The 21,351-nt window shown below is 47.3% G+C and overlaps 1 protein-coding gene across 6 annotated transcripts in view; it reads right to left on the reverse strand.

The window, feature by feature from the left end:
* Positions 1–2,367: 2,367 nt before the first annotated feature.
* Positions 2,368–21,351, reverse strand: part of MBOAT2 (membrane bound glycerophospholipid O-acyltransferase 2) — a 73,812-nt gene continuing 54,828 nt past the window's right edge. For 5 of the 6 annotated variants that reach the window (XM_077751007.1, XM_077751008.1, XM_077751009.1 and 2 more), the window contains 7 exons: positions 18,165–18,345; positions 13,282–13,474; positions 12,827–12,930; positions 8,921–8,985; positions 7,050–7,182; positions 4,838–4,989; positions 2,368–3,150 (listed from right to left, as the gene is read on the reverse strand). In XM_077751007.1, the coding sequence (XP_077607133.1) occupies positions 2,925–3,150; positions 4,838–4,989; positions 7,050–7,182; positions 8,921–8,985; positions 12,827–12,930; positions 13,282–13,474; positions 18,165–18,345 (1,054 nt within the window). In that variant the 3' untranslated portion in view covers positions 2,368–2,924. The remainder of the gene's footprint in view (positions 3,151–4,837; positions 4,990–7,049; positions 7,183–8,920; positions 8,986–12,826; positions 12,931–13,281; positions 13,475–18,164; positions 18,346–21,351) is intronic. The other variant, XM_077751013.1, reaches the window with a different exon arrangement.

A 21,351-nucleotide genomic window follows, 5' to 3' on the forward strand; every position in this document is an offset into this window, starting at 1 on the left:
CTTAACCAAAAGCGTGGTGGTGGCGTAAGTGGTGGCTAAACGTTGCTGAAGCCCAACAAACCTTCCTCCACTATGCTGGACGTGCAGAAGCTGCATACATTTCCCCAATTGCCCTGAGTTCCAATAAAAATGCTTATTTTTAAAACTGAGAATAAGCTCCTTGTCAAATGGTGATCGCAGACATACATCAAAATAACTGTTACTGTTTCAGGAAAATGAAATTGAGGGAAGAATAGCATTTTTGTTCCCCCTTTTTTTTTCCCTGAGTAGTAAGATAATGACGTTCACCGATCAACTCTGGAGTAGTTTCATGACAACTGGAGAGTGGAGGAATAATACAAATACACACTGAATCTTATTGTGTGGATTCAAAAAGAAGCAAGCACACAGTACAACGAATCCCTTTACACTTAGCCATAGTACAGATATACCAGTTTTCACTTCTTCTACCATAAGTAGGAGTATTAATCCTTACAACACTCCAAGTAGCTATAGTTGTTTCACATGGCACAGAGTGTTTCTTCTTGAGAAGAAAAGTCAAGTTGAGAATTATATTTCTTTAGTTCTTCTAGATTACATACTAAGGATAATTTCTACAAAATTAGAGAAAAGCTCTCCTAAAACCATTTCATACAAAAAACCAAAAGCTAGCTGATCCAAAGGGATGAAGACCAGTCAAACTGTGGCGATAAGGGGTCGTCTTCCAAGTGACTGGAAAATTATTTAATCACCTTGTTTCCAGGGTGGCAACACTGTGAGTACATTCACTGAGCAAGAAACAGGTAATAGTGATTTTAGGTTTACAGGCTGAGAAAGGACATAGGTGATAAAAATAAATAGTTATTATTTCGTAATGGCATCTAGATGGGCTGAAAAAAAGCTTTATTAAGCTTTCTTCTTTTCACTTATGACATGCCTAGACTTGCCCTTTAAACTCTGAATTTACTTTTTAAAAATAGTGATCAGATTCTCTGCAGCATTAATTAGACTGAGGAGACCTTTGGGGGGCAGATATTTTCCATGATTATTCTTTTCCATCATCTCACATTACACAGCTAGCTTAACTTCAATGCATGGGAAAATAGAGAAAATTTATTTAGCTATCAGTCCTTCCCTGGTAAGTAACAGAGCATGGCTAACCTCAGGAGGTGGAAAAATTTTACCTTTAGAAAAATAACCACATTTTCTATAAACAAAGACCAAGATATTTCTAAAGTTCTAGAAAGATACACGGATATTTTTGCTGATTGAGACCTCCACAGTTCCAAGTACATTTGCTGTTCCTCTTTAAATGAAATACTACACAGCTCAAGCCACGGAGTTGTTCTGCTTTAACTTCATTTGCAGATTTACTAATGACAAAAATAAAAGACTCACCATAGTTAAACTGACAATTTGTATTTCATTAAAAATATAAGGCAGAAAGGAAACATACTGTTCGAATAAAGGTGAAGTCAGAGGCTGTGCTCCACCCCCCACCCCATGATCCCATGATTCACTGTCTGTGGCCGAAGCCCTAGGGTGGCCTCACATCCCCAACTCCACTTTCAGCTCACCGCGCCCGTCACCAGACTGTGGGATTAAAGGAGACATCTAGTAACTCAGGGTGAGATTAATTATGGGGAAAATGGCCTAGAAGATAAAAGCACACTTTTCTACTTACAGAATCTAAAACTCATTAAAAGGAGTTAAGAGCAATATTTTTTAACGTAAGAATTTAAGAATGTGGAAACTAACTTATTTAATTCTCTAAAAATGTAGGCCAGACCCGAGGACTCGAAGCTTTCATCTCCCAATATGAAGTAAGCTGTCAAGGATCAGAAAGTGATAGATGGACAGTAACCCTACTCAGCGATTTCTCTTCCATGACCCTCACACAATCCACCACTATTATTTTCATCATCCCTCTAAACTCTATATAATTTATGCTCGAGAAATTTCATTTAGAAGTCTACCATATTAAAAAGTTATGACACTTTGATGTCTTACATAATCGCAACGAGCTCAGATAAGTTAACGGTGAGAAACTCATCTGTGGGCACGCGGCACCCTCACCGGGCGCACGTGCCTCGTCCCAGCAGGCTCTGCGCCAGGCCTGGTGGGGCTTCCCTCACTCACGCCTTCCTTCGTCGTCTTCTCTCGCCTTGTTTTCTGTGTGTGTGTGTGTGTGTGTGTGTTTAAGAAAATATGCTTAAAATATCCCATTACCAACCTTTAATTATGTTGAAGAAATTCTTCCTTGACGGGCTCTGACTGACACAAAGTAAGTAAATTCTCCAGGAGAATATGCTACCTATAATTTGGCATCCGGTCCTGTGTGCGGTTTCACTTCGTACTGCAGTCGTTTGAGATACTTTAAGAAAACCCTTCCAATACTGAGATGTTTATTGCATTTTTAAAGTATCCACATCTTTCATATCCTGTTGCAAAATTCCCCCAGAATTCCTTTACAGCACATAACATCAAATATTGAAATGGCGTTCTCACAATATTACACTCGAAAATACCATTTGGGAACAATATTTCAGGAACTAGAGGGTTTAAGGCAAGACATTCATTGGGAAAAGTTAATTTCTCTCCGTCACCCAGATTAACACAATGACCTGCCCACCTCTCCGGTGCCTGGGGATGCGCAACATACATTCAGCAACGGGGCACACACATGGCCGTGTGGACGTATGCCGAGGTCCTGAGAGCCCATTGAAATAATGGAAATATTTTTATATAAGGCGTGGCCCACAGGGACATGGCCTGGGAGGGGTCATTCACTCCATTTCCAATCCGCTATACAGGACACTCCCCACCTAGATCTGTCTGATTTCCCCCCACGTAATCTCTTTTCAAACAAACACGAATCCCTTGAAAAGGTGCTAAGAGTGGTTTTTGTTAACATAGAAAAAATAGCCGTCGGCAGGTTCTCCCCTTCACTGTTTTAATGATGAATGTCTAGAGGCTATTTCTTGATTCTGATTGCAAACATTGTTTGTTGTGGAGAAGCTATTCTGTCCCAAGGAATTTTCTCTTTCATCAGACTTTTTGGATCGCGCCAGCTGAGCGTTTTCCTGTGTATTCTTTCCTCTTTGAGTTTTTTTCACCGGCAGCAACAATAATACTAAGATACCAGCAATGTGCAGACAGTAATACCAGGAGCTAGAAGAGAAAGGACAGAGTTCGCTTTATTAAATTTTGATCACTGACCCTCAGCAACTGCACACTCGCCAAAATGTCCTCTGCCCCACGTAGGATGTGTGCATTCACTACACGGCTCGTGCATGCCTGTCCCGCCCCGGGCCTGCGCCATGAGGTGACGCTCTAAGGCATATGCTGATGGGTATTCAGAAGGCTGCATACGAGCCCAGACCACTCACATTACATTCCTTTGTAAGGGTCATAAGTCCGTGGCTACACAGAACAAAACTAAAAAGGTACTTATTAGCTGCAGTGACCTGAGAATAATCTCGCAAATCCACAGAATCGAATACTGAGTGAGCAGAGAGAAGGCAGAGATAATGAAGACCTTAATGCTCTGGCCTCCTCTGCTGATGACCGTCCCGGATGAAGTGCCAAGTATTCCAGGGATGCTTGTATAATAGATAATACTACCTCTTGGTGGCCACTGTCATATCTAACAAAGGAAAGTCACGTTATTAAGAATATTATTAGAGGCATCACTCCTGAAATTAAGTATAAATCAAATGTGACTGAGGCCGCTTTTATAGCTGAAGTTCAAGTGATCATGAACAGAGAACCTGGGATAGAAAATCTAACCAACAGCTCAATCACATTGAAGAACGAGTAATCATTTTGTGAAAAGGGGAAATTTTAGTGGAGTTCCTTAATGTCTTTCTGTGTCGCCATATTCCATTCAACAATTTGTGACCACGCACTTTGTGCTACTGTTTCTAAACAGTGGGGTGACGAGGACATTACGAAAGACGACGTGTCTGATCTCAAAGATCTCGCTACCATGGCGAGACGGAATTTGGTGGGTGAGGGAGAGAATAAAGTGATAAAACCTGGAATTTACGACAAGAATTTCTATAATACAGAGAAGACAAAGCACCCATGAAACAAAGAGTAAGAAGGGAACGATTTCATGAAATACAAGTAATTTATTTCCTTTTGACTAAGGCAATGAAAAGAATGAACAATCCCTTGGAAGGAACAAGCTACATTTTAAAACTGCTCTGTCATATTTTCCATTGTTCATCTTGTGTCAAGTTCTCCCATCCTCTCCTTTTTGGAGTTAACCGTCTGACGGCCCCAACTCTCGGGGCACAGACTCGACCAATACTTACTCGTGATTACCAGAAGATCTATTTTGCGTTCACTCCCAGAATATCCCGAGAGACACATAGCCTTGGCTTTAACTTATAAGCTCCTATGCCTTGAGCCCAGAGCAGGGGTGAGCAACTCCAGCCCATGGGCCACATCCAGCCGGATGTTGCTTCTTTTAGTTGATTAACTCAAGTACAACTGACCCAGAGCGTTATATTAGCCTCAGGTATACGACATAACGATTCGATATACATGCACATTGTGAAACAATTCCCACGGGAAGTCCAGATACTACCCAAGGGTAAAAAGAACAGCTACGCTTTCTAGTTAAACCTCTGGGAGATCTAAGGCAGTGGCTGTCCAGCTGATACTTCTCTAAGTCATATTCGTCTGAGGGTTTAAGTGGTGTGAATCATTCCATAAAAACCTTGGGGCTGCTTGGTTTAAGATGAAAAAGGTAACCACAGAAAGTCAGGCTATAGCATGATTTTTTTACGCCACCCAATAGCAAAGAGCTTGCTCTTAAAAAGAAAGGCATTCCCACTGGTGTGACACTTACCTGTAAAACATGAATGATGGTTTTACAGATAGAAGTACAAATGGCACAACTGTGTAACTTATTGCTATTTGAGTCACTATCCACGTTATAACATCATACAATAATTTAAGCTGGGGAGGTTTGATGAAATAATGTCTAAAGTTATTTCTCATCTGAAATAAAGAAACAAAAATATTTGCTTTATCTTCAACGTTGCTTAGAAAATTACACTGACTACATCCACTGCTTCAAGAACGTGGAGTGGCTGACATTCTCGCGTGTCGCTGCTGGGAGTCTAAGACGGTGCTGTCATTACGGGACAAGTTGGTTCGGCAAAAACGAATACATGTATCTACGAAAACATGGAGAGAGCACAGTGTGGGAACGGGGGTCAGAGGCACAGAGGGGCTCTTCGCCACTCTTCCGTACAGCTGTGGTTGTATTAACACTAAAAATTTCCCCCAAAGTTGAAAGTAACACTGCCTAGAGCTCTTTAAGTCATATTTGGTAAAGTAAATAGTATATACGTAAAGTTCGGTCTGTCTTCAGTGTTTTCTACTGCGACGAAATGAGACATCCTTCCTCTTCCTGAAGCCCTGGGTCTGTGAAACACAGTGGAGATCGACCACTGAGCTCAGGCCAGACATGCTTAGAATAAATGGCAATGACACACATTCCCTAAAGAGCTGTTTCCTAATAATCACCATTTACACTTTTTTTTAGCTTCCAGAAGAGTCAAAACATTTCAGTTTTGAAGTATGCACACTTAAGCAAACATTAGTTCTTCTTTTCTATCATCGTGTTCCCTGCTTTTCTTGTCTAGTACGTTCAGAGGTGAAACACGGCCCTGCCAGGATACCACCGAGTTTCTCAGAAGCCACCTGGCGTGTGGTTGGTGGCTCTCCCCACAGGGAGGCCATGGTTCATAGTGGCCAGAACGAATCCCAACACCTTCCACGTGGTGCCTGGCTCCCCGCTGCAGCAGCACCACCCCCCCCCCCCTTCCATCACCAGCAGCAAATCAATTCTCCTGCAGCACGGCCTCCCGCACGTCCTGCGCTCCCTGGAAGACATTCCCCGACTCCCGGGGCTGCAGACGGAATGAGGGTTGGGCCCCTCCCACTCTGTTCAGGTTCTTCCACTGCTGCCCTCCTCCCTCTGCCCCTGCACGCCTTTTCCCTTCCGGAACTATCCACTATCTAGGTATGCGTGAAGTCTGTGCTTCAACCAGATTTGCCTTTCATCTCCAAACACACTGGGCACTTCCAAATGTGGTTTTGCTAACGTCATTTCCACGCCCACAATGTCATGTTCACCCCACCACACTTCACTCACTTTTAACATAACCTTCACCTTGCAAAGCCCTAATGCAACCACACTTCCCTAACGAGGCCACCGCAGGTCAACCCAGCCAAAGGGATTTCTTTCACCTCTAAACAACTGTGTTCCTTACTACCCGTGACGCCCAGGGACCCATCACATGTGCCTCGTGCTGCACATGCACACATATGTATGTACGTACACCGTAGGCCCTGTTAGACCACGAACGACTAGAAGGTAGAGGCCTTAGTTAACACCTCTCTCAGGTGTCCCTCGTATGCCCCGCCCCCCACGGCACCTGAAAACCGACCAAATCTCTGCTGCTTTGTTACGTGAAGCCTCCTCCCCTGTGGAACAAGCCTGTCCGAGCACTGTTCTGGTCACGTCACTTTCGAGGACTCACACTGAACTGTCCTCCTTCTTTGCCCACCCATGTCGCCAACCCGATTTCTCAACTGCATCCCAAAATATGACTCCAGGTTCCAGCCAAGCCCACGCTCTGAAGAACTGGGTCCCGCCTCTCACGCTAGCACCCGCCACCCCAGGACGGCCCACCCGCCCTGTCACCCTCTTCACGCCCACCCCCCACCTAAAGGAAGGCTCATTGGTGAGAGCTTTCAGGAAACCTTCGTGCAATAAACCCGTCTTTATTTAACTTGGGTTTTAACTCTTGTTCAGAAAACCATGTGAAGACAACAAACACTCTGAGGGCTCCCTACCCCCACGTGCAAGTCTCCTCCTCGGGTACAGAGCCCGCAGGAGCGCTCAGCAAACACGCCAGGCGCCCCCCTTGCTTCTAGCCAGAGCTCCGCGCCCACACTAATGAGGCCTTGGGGAGAGGGTGTCCCCGGCCTCCTCCACCCACTCACGTGCCCCCCACTCCCAAGTATGACGTGGAGTCCTAGATACTCACGGCTCGCGCTGCCAGGGTCATCACCACTCCCGTGAGAAACGTCAGGTAATATCCTGGGTACACCCCGTGCCAGATGGCGGACAGAAAGAACGTCTGGATAGTCGGACTCACAGTGGCCCGTTCGTAACACACCCTGGAAATGGCGAACACAGCAGCGAGCCAAGACGGGTGAGTGGTTAGGGTTTTCACAGCCCACAGCGACCGTACTTTCCTTACCCAATGGGACTCAGGGCAAGCAGGCAAACAAGCACAACTCAACATCGGCAACAACTTGACCTGGGACCTCAGGGAGGCGAAGGCTATTAAATATGCCTAGTGATCTAGGAACATAAATTTGATCTTCATCTTTTTATGGTACATGTAATAGCTACACTGAACTCTGGTGCCTAAAAATCTATACTGTTTAGCAAAAAGTTCAATATTAAACATTTTATTTTACACTATTTCGTGATTTCCTTTACCAGCTTTTATTTAATTAAGGACTTTCAGCTGACCCAATAACACTTCTTTCTGACAAGTCTGGTTGTGCAGAGTCTAAAATTTCCCTGTAACAGGTAGAGAACTCAGATGAAAATAAGATTTTCTAAAGGTATCAAAATTTTTTATGCTTTTCTTTTTTTTAAGTAATCTCTATTCCCGACGTGGGCCTTGAACTCATGACACGAGATCAGGAGTCATATGCTCTACTGACTGAGCTGGCCACGTGCCCCCAAAAGTTATCAATTTTTAAAATACAACAACAGGGGCGCATGGGGGGCTCCGTCAGTTAAACGTCCAACTTCAGCTCAGGTTATGATCTCACAGTTCGTGAGTTTGAGCCCCGCATGGGGCTCTGTGCTGACAGCTCAGAGCCTGGAGCCTGTTTCAGATTCTGTGTCTCCCTCTCTCTCTGCCTCTCCCCTACTTACACTGTCTCTCTCTCTCAAAAATAAATAAACATTTTAAAAAATAATAAAATAAAATACAACAGCATCAATAAAAAATGCATAATAAATTAGCTCAGAAAGCAGGCAGCCACTGGGGAGACTGCAAAGCACCACAGAGTGACAATGTCGTACAGTGGGCGCCTCAAGGCAGGAAGATATGCAACTTGCCTAAAATAAAGGACACTCCCAAAACCGGCTGCTTTTACCCAGAACGGTGCTCAGAGCCACGCTGTCACAGGGGTGACGCTTCATAAACTCGAGACGCAGCGACGCGTCCCACTGTGAACAGGGCGACACAGGGGCTGCGAGTTTCTGTGCCACCTCCCAACTTTGACAAACGTCGCTCCACGTGGGCTGCCCATGGCTCCCCCCAACCACATGACAGACTCCTCCTCACGGATCCTGGCGCCGGCACGCCCCCCCACGCCCCCGGTCCGCCTCTCCACTCTCCCCGCTACAGGGAGCCCCACGCGTAGGTGACGCTGCCGTGTCGGTAACAAGGCCGTGCGCTCCTGGACCACAGAGGCTGTGTCTTTCTGTCTCTCTCATCTCTGTATCCTGTGCCTGACACACTGGAAGTCTGTCGAACTGAAATCCTCTTGCCACTGGCACTGTTCTGGACAATCTAGTGGCTGTGTGGTTGGTTACTCTGTCTTATTTACCCAAAGCTCCAGTGAGCAGAGCAGGAGGGCACTGGCGACCCGGACAGGTGCCTGGGAAGGCGGCCGAGCGGCCCCTGACAGAAGCATTCACCGCTGAGGCCACAAACGCTCTCAGATCTGGTAGACTCTTGCTTTGGACGCTGTTAACAGTGTCTCCTGGTTAACACCGAGGTCAGTGTCACTCAACACACCATTATTTAACCAAGAATCTGAACTCAGTGAAGCTCAACCTCAAGTATCAGATGCCACAGCACAGCTAAAGACTGTTCTGGAAGGAACATACCTTTTGAGCCAAAGAGCTGTCTGAATATTCCAATTATCCAGAAACATCTTGAAACTTGTTGACATCTGAAAAACAAAAGAACCTTTTCCTTTGGCCAACAAAATAATGAAGCTTTAAATATGAGCAATAACATTTTATTGTGCTGAAAGTAAATTATTCGACACTGACGGCCGTGTGCTGATTTCTTTCCTTAATATTGCTTTTCCAATACAGTAACATGCTTGTATAAATGAAATGTGCTCCTCACAGAGGCCGACTACGAGAGAAGTGGATTATCCCCATTTCCTCCTATGTGGTAACATTTACCGGGGTTGTCATGGAATTATCCCCAAGACATTCCTGAAACGTCAATGGCCGTTCCGTGATGCATTCCTTGGACCGTTCCGTGATCCTTCTGTGATGCGTTCACCGGGGACTGGACGTCCCATCAAGCCACAGCCCCTCCATCCCTTCACCTCCACGCCTCCTCAGCCACCATCTATGGCTGCTCGGAACCTTGGCCTCCCCCGGAACTCCCATCTTCCCACGTTCCCAGCCTCCCCGCTTGAGCCTCTCCCAATCAGAGCTTTCCCCTGACCTCAGAAGGACCCTCTGATCTCCCACCTCTACTTCTTCCCTAAGTAACGGTCTCCTCCTTGAGTCTCCGCTTCCTTCTCACCATTTCTACTGGTCCATTATTTACTACTCTCATCAGAATCCTTGATCCATCTGTTACTTCTTCCTTCTAATTCATCCACTTATCAAAATCCGAATCCCAGATCAACCACACTTTCCATCTTCTCTACTCGTAACCCCTGAAGCCAAGTGCAGAATGTCACATGACACTCGAGATTTCTGTCCTAAATCCATATATTTTTTTTAACTTGAGAGAGAGAGCCCACATGCATGTGTACAACAAGCCTGCATGTGAGTGGGGAAGGGGGAGACAGAGAGAGAGTGGGGCCGAGGGAAAGAGAGAGAAACAGACAGACAGAAAACCCTAAGCAGCCTCCACACTCAGCATGGAGCCTGATGCAGGGCTTGATTCCATGAACCGTAAGATCATGACCTGAGCTGAAACCAAAAGTCAAGTCACTTAACTGACTGAGCCACGCAGGAGCCCCTGAATCTCTCCGTTTTAATGCAAAATTAAACAAAACTCTCTCCTTCAATCACCCATTCCCCTCAGCTATGGCCTTAGCTCCACCCTCCTTCCCTGTACAGGTAATAAACGCCTAAGAGTTGTATCATCTGGCTTTTGTAGCTATTCCCTCCCGCAAAAGTTACCAAAATATTCTCTCAACTCCCACGTTGTTATAGCTGATGGCGCTTCGGAGTCCCACTCTACTGCCCGCATCTCAGCGGTCTGCGGCACTGATCGCCCTCCCTCCTTCCGAGAAACTAGCTCCTTCTTGCTTACGTTTTCTTTAAAAAATTTTTTTGAAAGTTTATTTTTGAGAGGGAGAGAGGGAGAGAGAGAGAGAGAGCACACATCCAAGGGAGGGGCAGAGCAAGGGAGAGAGAGGATCTGAGGCAGGCTTGACACCGACAGCCGAGAGTGGGGCTTGAACTCAGGAACCGCAAGATCACGACCTGAGCCGAAGTCAGATGCTTAACAGACTGAGCCACCCAGGCGCCCCTTCTTTACTTTTTCTTATACCATGCATTCTCACCAAGACCGAAATTGCCCCCAAGAAGATGAAAACTGGTTCTCGGGGGCAAAAAAGGCTTACTCGTTTTATGTCTAAGAGCGTATGTGTACATATAGTAGTTCAACAGATACACAGTATACGTAGCATTAAAGTTCAGGGGGCGTTGATTAGGAAAAACACGTCTCAAAATCTCCTTAGGGTGCAAATAATGAACAGAAAGTTAGAAACACGGCCATACACTTATTGCTCAATTTCCACAATTATGGTTGTCCTTTCCCCTTCCCCATTTTTATTTCTGACATCGTTAGGAAAATTTCAAAGCAAGTGCCAGACATCTTATTTCACCTGTAAATAGTTCAGAATTTATTGGATTTTTGAAAAAACCAAGATCAGCCCTAACAAAACTACATATTACTCCTTAATATCATCCAATACTCATTTTGTGTTCAAATAGCCCAACTGGGCTGTTTTCCAGCTGGTCTCTTCCATCAGGGAGCAGACAAGGCGCAGCCGGCGTGCCAGGCTCCAGTCTCTTCGAATCTGTAACAGCGCCTCCCTGCCCCCACTGCTCTGCTGTCATTTATTTGTGGGGAAAATAAACCCTACATTTGTCTTGTAGGGTTTCCCACTTCTGGATCTGGTGTTTAAATTATTTCTCTAAACTGTACACTCCCTCTAAATTTAGAAAGACCCAGCGACCCGACCAGGTTTAACGGTCTTGACAGAGGACTGAGAGACGGTGCTGTGTCTCCTACGCGATCACCTCCACAGGCGCTTAGTGACCGACGTCCCACCTTCAGTGACGCTGAGGCTCAGCAGTGGGTCCAGCCTGACTCTTGACCCGTTCGTTACCAAGTTGTCTGTCACCCTTCCCCCTAGGTTTTGCTAACTTCTACCGCTGGAATAATTCTCTCAGGCTTGCAAAGCAATGTCCGCTCTTGGTTTTCCTCCCCTTTCTCTGGCTCCACCTCCTGACCTGCCTTCCTCCACCCTGCCACCCCGCCTACAGGCTCAGGCCCTCCTTGGGGGTTCGCACCCCTTCTCGGTCTCTCGATGCTCTCTCATGGCCACTTTCTCCAAACCTGCAATGCTACACGCACCTGGTTCCCCGTTAGGATCTCCCAGCTCAGATGCTGTGGCTCGGGTCTCATCATTTATCTGTTGGCCGGACAACTCAGTTAAGTCTGAAATCTGAGCACACAGTATCTTTCCCTTCAGACCTGTGGCTGTTCTTGGCTCCTTCTCCCAGGGAAAGGCACTGCCTTAAAACTGGTTTAGGCCAGATATCTGGTCCCAGTTTATAACTCATTCTCCCCTGCTGATGCCAACATATCCCTGAGTTCTGCTGACTCTCTGGAACAGCCTTCCAAGGTGTGTGTTTGTTTAATTTCTTTTAACGTTTATTTATTTTTGAGACAGAGACAGAGCATGAGGAGGGGAGGGGCAGAGAGGGAGGGAGACACAGAATCCAAAACAGGCTCCAGGCTCTGAGCTGTCAGCAGAGCCTGACATGGGGCTTGAACTCACACACCGGGAGATCATGACCTGAGCCAAAGTCAGACGCTTCACCGACTGAGCCACCAGGTGCCCCAAAGGTGTTTAGGTCTCTCCGGCCGCACTGTCCCTACTCTGGTTGAGGCCAGCATCACTCCGGATGAACACAACACCCTCCGAACAGACCATTCTGTCCCACAAGGGCAACGCATTGTGCCCAATGTGGCCAGACCCTTCTAAACCGCGGCTGTGATCACTTCACCTGCTTGCACAAAAGCCAACCACCATACTCCACTGCTCTTGTAAGAGCTCCACACTCTTAATAATGGCCTCTGAAACTGTCCCAGCCTGACCTCCTTCTCAGCTACTCTTCCTTCTACTTGGGCGTACCCGGCAGCCTCCTCCTTTTCATTTAGGACTCAGCTTAAGACAGTCCTTCCTTCAGGAACCCCTCCCTCCCCGAGCTACCTCGTCTGAATTGGCTCTTATCGTGTAGCCCACACACACCGTGTATCCCTCTGACCACCACCCACCCTTCTGTAGCACCCTTAGATTAAAACGCCAGGACCACAGGGCCCAGATCACACCAATCTTACCCGCTAGATCCCCAGTGGCTGGGGCACATGACTGACAACCAACAAACATTGGCTGAATGGAAAACTAAGTATTAGTCCTAACGAGCCTTCAACGCCACTCTTGGGACGTCACATCATGACCCACAAAAGCAAAGTGTGGTACGTACACGATCGTCTGGTAACTAATCTGTTAATGATTCACTAACCTCTATTTGCTGAATTCTCAAATTGGAGATTAAGTCCCAACGAGCTGTTCCGTTTTCATCATATCCTCTGAAACCAAAGCCTGCGGCATTATTAATAGCATCCGCTGCAATAAACAAAGTGAAAAAGAAAGTATGAAAAGCCTATGTAACAATCTACCATGTTCTCTCAGAAGGTATATGTTGTCATAAACTAGCATCTTTTATTCTTAAAGAGTAGAAGTAGATTTATTCTCATTTTTATCTGATATGATAATAAACTGGGCCTCGATCCCGTTTTTAGGCTATCCTAACAGTTTGTATTTAGGATACGAGCTGTGAGGTTTCCTTCGACTAGAGGACTAAATTTTCTCCCTGGTCTTTAACTTCATATCCTCAAGAGGGCACTCTGCCGGCTGGCTACTGGGTAAGACGCACGTCAGCACACGAACAGTGAGGTCTCCCTGCATGCCACTTACCTAATGTCCACGCGAAATAGTACTTGGGTCTGGCAGCCAAAAGAGATATGTAAAGATAGATGACTTTTGTTGGCCATGAAGCTGTAGCTTGAAAATTCTCATCGATGTTATACTCCACAGGTAAGGTGTTAGAGATGGTCAAGTGAAACAGTAAGGAAAGTCCGCAGACTAAGAGCTTCTGAGTAACGGCCACCTGGCAGGACCAGACCAGACTTCATAAACTTAATCCGTACCCCTTTTCGTCTGCTCTACCCACCACTGCCGGACTGGTCTTCCCTGAGGCAGCATTAACTCTAGAACTCTCCCAGTGAAAAATCATCAGCTACGCTGTGCTTCGCATTTGACATCTTCACGGACTCCCAGTAGGAACATGTCCAGCCTTCTCTCTAACTAACACCTCCAGACTATGGCTCAAATCACACTGGAAACATCAATTTGTATTTTCAAAGCTTTCGGTTAAGAAAAAAAAAAATCTGAAAGCAAACACAGGAGCACAGGTGTGAGCACACAAAAATATTCTCATTAAAAACTTTTGGAGGTGGATTCTATATTTTATACACACACACACAGCTTATTACTCCATTGTGCTTTCCCGTCTACCCCCCAAATGCTATGCATTTCATGGACATTATTTTCACAATAAACAACTCATGCATCTCTCTCTTTTTTTTTAATTTTTTAACGTTTATTTATCATTGAGAGACAGGGAGAGCAGAACATGATCATGGGAGGGGCAGAGAGAAAGGCGGAGACAGAGACTCCGAAGCAGGTTCCAGGCTCTGAGCTGTCAGCACAGAGTCCGACGTGGGGCTTGAACTCACAAACCGGGAGATCGTGACCTGAGCTGAAGTCGGATGTTCAACTGACTGAGCACTCAGGCACATGCATCTCTTTAAATCTGAAAGTTCTTGGATGTAATTTTGTTCACAGACAATAAAAGCAAAAGAACCACACACCCAAGAAAACAGAAAAGATCCGCATAGAAGACTCTAATGGGGAAAGAAGAAGCCATTCTTTACTAGATGCCAGGAAGGTGAAATCACTGTGAAAGAACCCAGCTCGTGGTGTCTGTGGTTACTGGGAGGCCGGAACACTTCAATCCGCCTTGTATAAGGGAGGTGACCCCCTGCCGAGGGAGAGAAGCAGGAGGAGGGAAGGAAGGGCTGTATCCAGGTCACGGGAGGTAACGACATACTTGCACTTTGAGTGTCCTGCGCAGTAACCTAGTAATACTCAAACGAACTAACCTGCAAATGAACATTCCTATGTGAGCGCGGCCTGGCAGAGTGCCAGAAGAAAGGGCTCAGAGGCAAGAGCCAGAGCACACGCCGGACCCCCTGCACTGCTGAAAAAGCGTCACTGGTTCTCGGGCGGCCTTGTGAGGAGGTACTGAGCGTCCAAGGACGCCTCGCGGTAGCTCTTACCCTCCTTTTCCTCCAGGTCTTTGAAAGCTTTCTCTAGGACGCAAAGCTTTCCGTCTCTCTACCTGGTCCTCCCCTCTCCCCAAAATATCTAACCTATACGTCTGAGAAGAGATTTAAAACAGGTAATTAGAGAGAAATTATAATTACAAACGAGGTGAGATGAAACAAATGGCCTGACACATTAACCTAAAAAGTGGCTGCGTCATCTCAGGGACACAGTGAGAAAGGCTGTGGCCTTCAGACTACATACACCTTCCAGGTCTCAGCGGAAAAACAAAAATTCAAGCAGCATACATCTGATCGCAACCAGGGGCTGGCACACTCGCCAAGGAGAATCCCCCGAACGGCTGAGGCAAAGTGAGATGAGGTGCCCCGGAGGGCGGGGCGGGGGCCGGGGGCCCGGAGTCCCCCTGCTCAATAAGGTGACCCCTTCCAGCAGGGGGCCGACACCGGCTCCCAGAGAAGCTGAAGCGGACAGGGTCAGGCGGACAGGGTCAGGCTTTGGGGCACAGGTCAGGGTGGGGGTCGGGGTACGTGGCGGGCTGGAGATGGGGAGACCACGGAGAGCGCGTCCTGAAGCCCTCGGCCCCCCCCTGCCCGGGCGGCTCAGCTCCACAAACCAGCGTCAGGTCTGTATCTACCTCGCGAAGCAGCAGAAGGCTGGCGGGTCCCGCGCTGAGAAGCTAAGCCGCCCCAGAGAGAGCCCTAGAGGCCAGGCGGGGGCGGACGGGCGCTCCCCGGGGCCGCCCTCCCCTTCGCACACGTTTACTGGGCGCGCTGCAGTCTCGCTACAGGCCGCCCCTCACGGCCCGCCTCGCAGCTGAGGGGAGCCACGGGGTCCAGTGCCGTGAGCACAAGTAACGTGGACAGCCCCCGGGCCGGCCTGAACCGCGCACACGAGGGCGGCACCCTGAGGATGGCAGAGCCGGGGGGGGGGGGGGCTGGGATCCCCCCCCCCCGGGGCCGCCACGTTATCCACAGACTCCCGACACCGGATGGCCTGTGAGAGAAAGAGGAACTTCTACCTTTTGAAGCTGCTGTTGTTTTGGGCCCTGTTCTAGCACCCGCTCCTGTATCTTGTCTACACAAAGACGGTTGGGAGGTCCCAGCAACAGGGCCACTGGCTACCTGACCGCCCTACTTGGGATCCTAAGAGTCTACACACACCACTGATGCATAAAGAGCTTGCGAACGCCTTTGAGTGATCTGTAAATAACTACCACTTCCGACTGTAAGTTTTATACACACAGTATTTCAATTAAAAATATATTAAGGCAGGGGCGCCTGGGTGGCTTAGTCGGTTAAGCGTCCGACTTTCGCTTGGGTCATGATCTCGCGGTTCGTGGGTTCGAGCCCCGCGTCGGGCTCTGTGCTGACTGCCAGCTCAGAGCCTGGAGCCCGTTTCAGAGTCTGTGTCTCCCTCTCTCTCTGACCCTCCGCTGCTCACGCTGTCTCTCTCTCTCTCTCTCTCCTAGAAATAAATAAAAATTAAAAAATATATATATATTAAGGCAGTGACATAATACATGAAGAGCATATGCCATTGCCCACGACCTCCGATTTGATATCTATAACCCAAAAGAGGTAAGTGACACTTTGTAAGAGTGAATCCCACAAAAACTCAGAGTAGGGTGACAGAAGTGATACATAAATTTGTATTGTTCTTTGTTGGTTTTGATTTACCACTACTCACATGTCTGAAGCACTTGAAAATTTTCTAATATTTTATAAAATTATGTCCAGCTGTCTTGATTACTAGCTTTTAACATTCTTCCTACGACTCCAGGATAAAGTTCGGGGACATCAGAGCTATCTATAACCGTCCGTACTTTCTCCTATGGCAACGAGACTGCGGCGCGGCCAAGTGGGCAGCCTAGAAACACCACCGAGTCAACGGAAGAGAGCTGAGTCTGCTCAACTTTAATTCTGAAGTTCAGTCCCATCTGATACATTTATCAGTCAATATTTAACCAGCAGTAGAAAGTAGGAAGACAAAAGCACCTTTTTGGTATAAAACACGATGAGTCACATGACAGAAAAGAGATAAAATAAGAACTTTTGTGAATGGGTGCACGTTTCCTCATTCACGCTTCATTCTACAGAAACTTAGAAAGGAGAGTGATGCTTTGCTCCAAGCCCCACATTCAGAAAAAATCATACTGGCTCCCATTTTTGTCTCACAGGATTTTTGACTGGACTATTTCTCATGGGACTTTTGGACTCTACCAGATCAAGGGCGCCTGGGTGGCTCCACTGGTTAAGCGTCTAACTCCGGCTCAGGTCATGATCTCTCAGTTCGTGGGTTCGGGCCCTGCGTCATGCTCTGTGCTGACAGCTCAGAGCCTGGAGCCTGCTTTGCATTCTGTGTCTCCCTCTCTCTCTGCTCCTCCCTGGTTTGTGCTCTGTCTCTGTTCTCAAAATAAATAAATAATAAACAAATAAACAAACATAAATAAATAAATGTTAAAAAAATTAAAGAAAAAAAAAGATTCTACCGGATCAAATCCAGAAATTCAGCCATACAAAGCCTCAGAGCCTTTCTTGATAAAGGAGCATCCATCCCAGAAGCTCAGAGGAAATAAAGCTTGGGCGGTGCTGTGAGTCAATTTCGCACGGACTTGGTAGTCGGACTGCCTGGGTGTGAACTCCAGCTCTCCTACAGCCAGCGGGGAGTCCTGGTCAGATTGCGTGGGCCTGGTTTCCTCACCCTGTCAGTGGTGAGGGCAGCGGCACGTACCTTGTGCTGTGAGGCCCGAGACAGTAACTGTGAAGCATCCTCGGCAGGGCCTGGTGCATGGGAAATGCTATCAAAGTGTTAGCTAGTGTTAACTTTCTTTTTTAAAGTTTCTTTATCTATTTGGCGAAAGAGAGGGACAGAGGGAGGGGGAGAGAGAGAACAGAGAGCCTGACTCGGGGCTCGAACTCACGAGGCATGAGATCATGATCTGAGCTAAAATCAAGAGTCAGAGGTGTAGCCGACTGAACCACCCAGGCGCCCCATTATTAACTTTTTTATTGTGGGGATCAGGAAACGTTTTATGGAAAAGGTGGTATTTGACGTAGGCTTTTAAAGAGAAGTATGTTTTCAAGTAGCGATGATCAGGAAGAGGGGAGGGAAGCAGGGGAGGAAGAGGACACCGAGTGAGCTGGAACAAAGCATGCAGGGAAGGGAAAGGCCTGGGTCAGTGCCAGGCAGACGGCTCTGCTGTAAAACATTCCCTAAGCTATAAAGCATCCTTCCCACCAAGGAACTCAGCATGGCTTCTGACCCTCAATCTTGTCCTCTATCATGACTACTAGACATCATTACTGGGCACAGTGTGAAGGGTCATTTACCTTAAAAAAATGTCTTTAAAAAACAGATGGGTAAGTTCCAAACCTGAAAACGTTAGTATCTGTACACAAACACTACTACTCGATATGTGCTACCAAGGCTCCAGATAAACCTCAGGACCTTACATTTGGAGACGGCTCTGCTCTCTCATACTGCACTTCTTTTCCGTTTTCGCCTGACTGTGCCAGGTGGTGGGATCTGCCTTCGATGAAACTGATGTAGTCTTTGTAGGAGCAGAGCGGGCCCGCCAGGATGCCCATGAAGTTGCAGTTGTAGCTTAAGTACTCCAGGAGGCTCGGCATGCGTCTGCAAGGAAAGGCACGCGGCTCGTGAGGCGGGACGGGAGCTTTCAGAAAATCTGACAGGAACCATCGTCCTCTTCCTTGCTGCCCTCACCCCTTCCAAAATAAAACAAGCTTTAATTTTCAAATGCATTCCCACAAGGAGACTTTCTTTAATGTTTATTGATTTTTGAGAGAGAGAAAGAGAGAGTGAGCAGAGGGAGGGGCAGAGAGAGAGAGGGGAACAGAGGATCCCAAGTGGGTCCCGTGCTGCCAGCAGACAGCCCAAGGCGAGGCTCAAACTCATGAACCGGGAGATCATGACCTGAGCCAAAGTTGACTGACAGAGCCCCCCAGGAGCCCCCAAACAATGAGAATTGAAAAGATCAGGATGCAGTGATGCTCAATGGTATTTCTGGATAAGGGAGTCACTACAACCAGTCTCTACTTAACTCCTTCGTTACAAAACAAACCCAAGACGGACAAGACATGGCGTAAGACATCGTCCCTTGCCAGCTGCCAGCCACACACCGGACCATTCACACACCGACCCTGTGCCCACACGCTCCAGGCTCTAGAGCTACTGCGGTGAGCAAAACAGAGAAACATTCCGCATTCACCCAGCAGACGCAAAACACAGATAATTTAAAAATAGGTATAAAATATTTTCAGAGATGCTAAGTACTGCAAAGAGAAAGGGTTCTTCTATTATTATTACTATTACTATTACATAAACAAGTCAAAGAAGGCCTGTCTCACCAGACAACATCTGCGCAGAGGCCGGGAGGAAGTGAGACAGGGAGTCGCGTGAGCCTCTGGGACAAGGATTCCAGGCAGAGGGAACAAGGCGCGCTGAGCCCCTGAGAGGGGGGGGGGCGCGCCCACAGCGGGGAGGCTGGTGTTGCTGGAAAGGGCAGAGCCAGGGAGACAGACGGGAGAGAGGCCCGAGAGGCCCGAGGTGGGTCACACAGGGCCTGCCTGATAAGGCGTGGTAGGAACTCTCCGACTTTATTCTGAATGTGATGAAAACCTACAAGGAGGTTTTTAAAAGCCCTATGCTTCCAAAGAACCCCTACAGCCCCTGAGGGTGGGCGGGACACGGGTGGAGGCCAGAAGACCAGCCAGGAGGCCACTGGGACCCGCAGGCAGGAGGCGACAGAGGCTGGGAGGCAGCATCTCCGTATATTTACGGCAGGACAGCCTCAGGGTTTGCTGATACACTGGAAGCGGGCGTGAGAAAGGAATGAGGGATGCCTTGCCACGTTTCTCCTTCAAGTGCTCTGAGGTCTGTCCAAACGGCACATGGCATCTAAAGTTTACAGAGCATTCTAGTTCTTACTGCAGATAACCAGGTAAAAAATATATGCACTATCATACAGGTGACTCAGCAATCTACATTTTATTGCTTTTGTTTTTTTTTTTTAAGGTTATTTATTTTGAGAGAAAAAGACAGCACGTGCACACACGTGGGGGAGAGGGAGGGAATTCCAAGCAGTTTCTGAGCCGTCAGCGCAGAGCCTGACGCAGGGCTCGAACTTACGAACCATGAGATCGTGACCTGAGCCAAAACCAAGAGTCGGAGACTCAACCTACTGAGCCACCCAGACACCCCCCTATTGACTTTCTAAAAGCAGCTCCATTTATCAAGTCTGCCGTCCACTGACAATCATAAACTATCATAAATAAAAGAACAGCTGGGGCACGCGGGTAGCTCAGTCACTTAAGCGTCCAACTCTTGATTTCAGCTCAGGTCATGACCTCATGGTTCGTGAGCTCAAGTCCCACATTGGGCTCTGTGCTGGCAGTGTTGAGCCTCCTTGGGATTCTCTCTCTCTGCCTTTCTCCTGATTATGCTCGTTCTTTCTCTCAAAATAAACTGTAAAAAAAAAAGAGAGATTTTAAAAGAAGAGCTACACCTGGGGACTGGAAGCAGGTTTCTGGAAGACGTTACCAGCCTTCCTTCCTCTCTAATGTGAGAAGTGGTTTCCTTAAAAAGCACGCACAAACACTCCTTGTGGCCAAGAGAAGTCGATGGAACCTCTCTCATATGTGTCTTTATAAAAGACAATAAAAAAGAAAACTCTGCTTCCCGCCCATCTGACACTAGCTAGAACACCACAGAGCCAAACTCTCTTTTAGATTTTTCCAGAATTATTTTTCTACACTTAAAATGGTTTTGAGCTTTATGTGTTTTCTGTTGAAGGCTCAAAATTGAAAAGAGAACCATGTTGCTGGCAGATTTCCTCTCGCATCTTTCCTGTGATGCGGAAACAATGCGTTCTCACTGCCTCAAACAACAGTGCGCGCCCTGCGGTCATAAAGTGGTGGACTTCCTGGGCTCCTACAACACGGCTCCATTTCTACACTGAGTATTTCAAGCCCCAAAACAATGTCATGTTATCAAGACACAGCTCAGTCCTCCCAAGTCAAACTATGTATCACAACTGGCAAGGACAGGAGATAATCATGCCTGGCTTAATCGTCATAAAAAAATGACAAGTCATTTTACGTCCTAAGTAGAGAGTTATAATATTTGCTCTTTCATATGAGAAACAGAACTGTACTGCTTCCTTTATGACATGAAATGACGGAATCACGTTTCATTCCACAGGGATTTATTTGGGGTCAACCCCAGGTGTCTGAGGTGTGAGCTTCGCAGCCCCAGCGTTACAGCCTTTCCTGGACAGTAGCTCTGTGTGGCAGGGGCTGCCCAGCACACTGGAGGGTGTTTAGCGGCACCCTGGCCTCCAACCTGCCACATGTCAGTAGCATCACCCCTGGGACAACGAAAACTGTCTCCAGACCCTGTCCGATGTCCCCAGGCGGGGCACAGAAGCACCCCCAGTGGTGAGCTGCCATCCAGGCAATGAGATATAATGATAAATGAGCCCAAGTTCTGTCTGCATAGAGCTTTTTCGTTAAGGGGGTAGAAAGAGAAAAGAATCTGTAACAAGAAAAAAAATCTATAACATCAGACAGTGATATATATTGTGATGAAAAACAAAGGAGGGCCAAGGGACAGAGAGTGACG

Source organism: Crocuta crocuta, unplaced genomic scaffold, assembly GCF_008692635.1.
Source record: "Crocuta crocuta isolate KB4526 unplaced genomic scaffold, BGI_CrCroc_1.0 scaffold129, whole genome shotgun sequence".
NCBI lineage: Eukaryota > Metazoa > Chordata > Mammalia > Carnivora > Hyaenidae > Crocuta > Crocuta crocuta.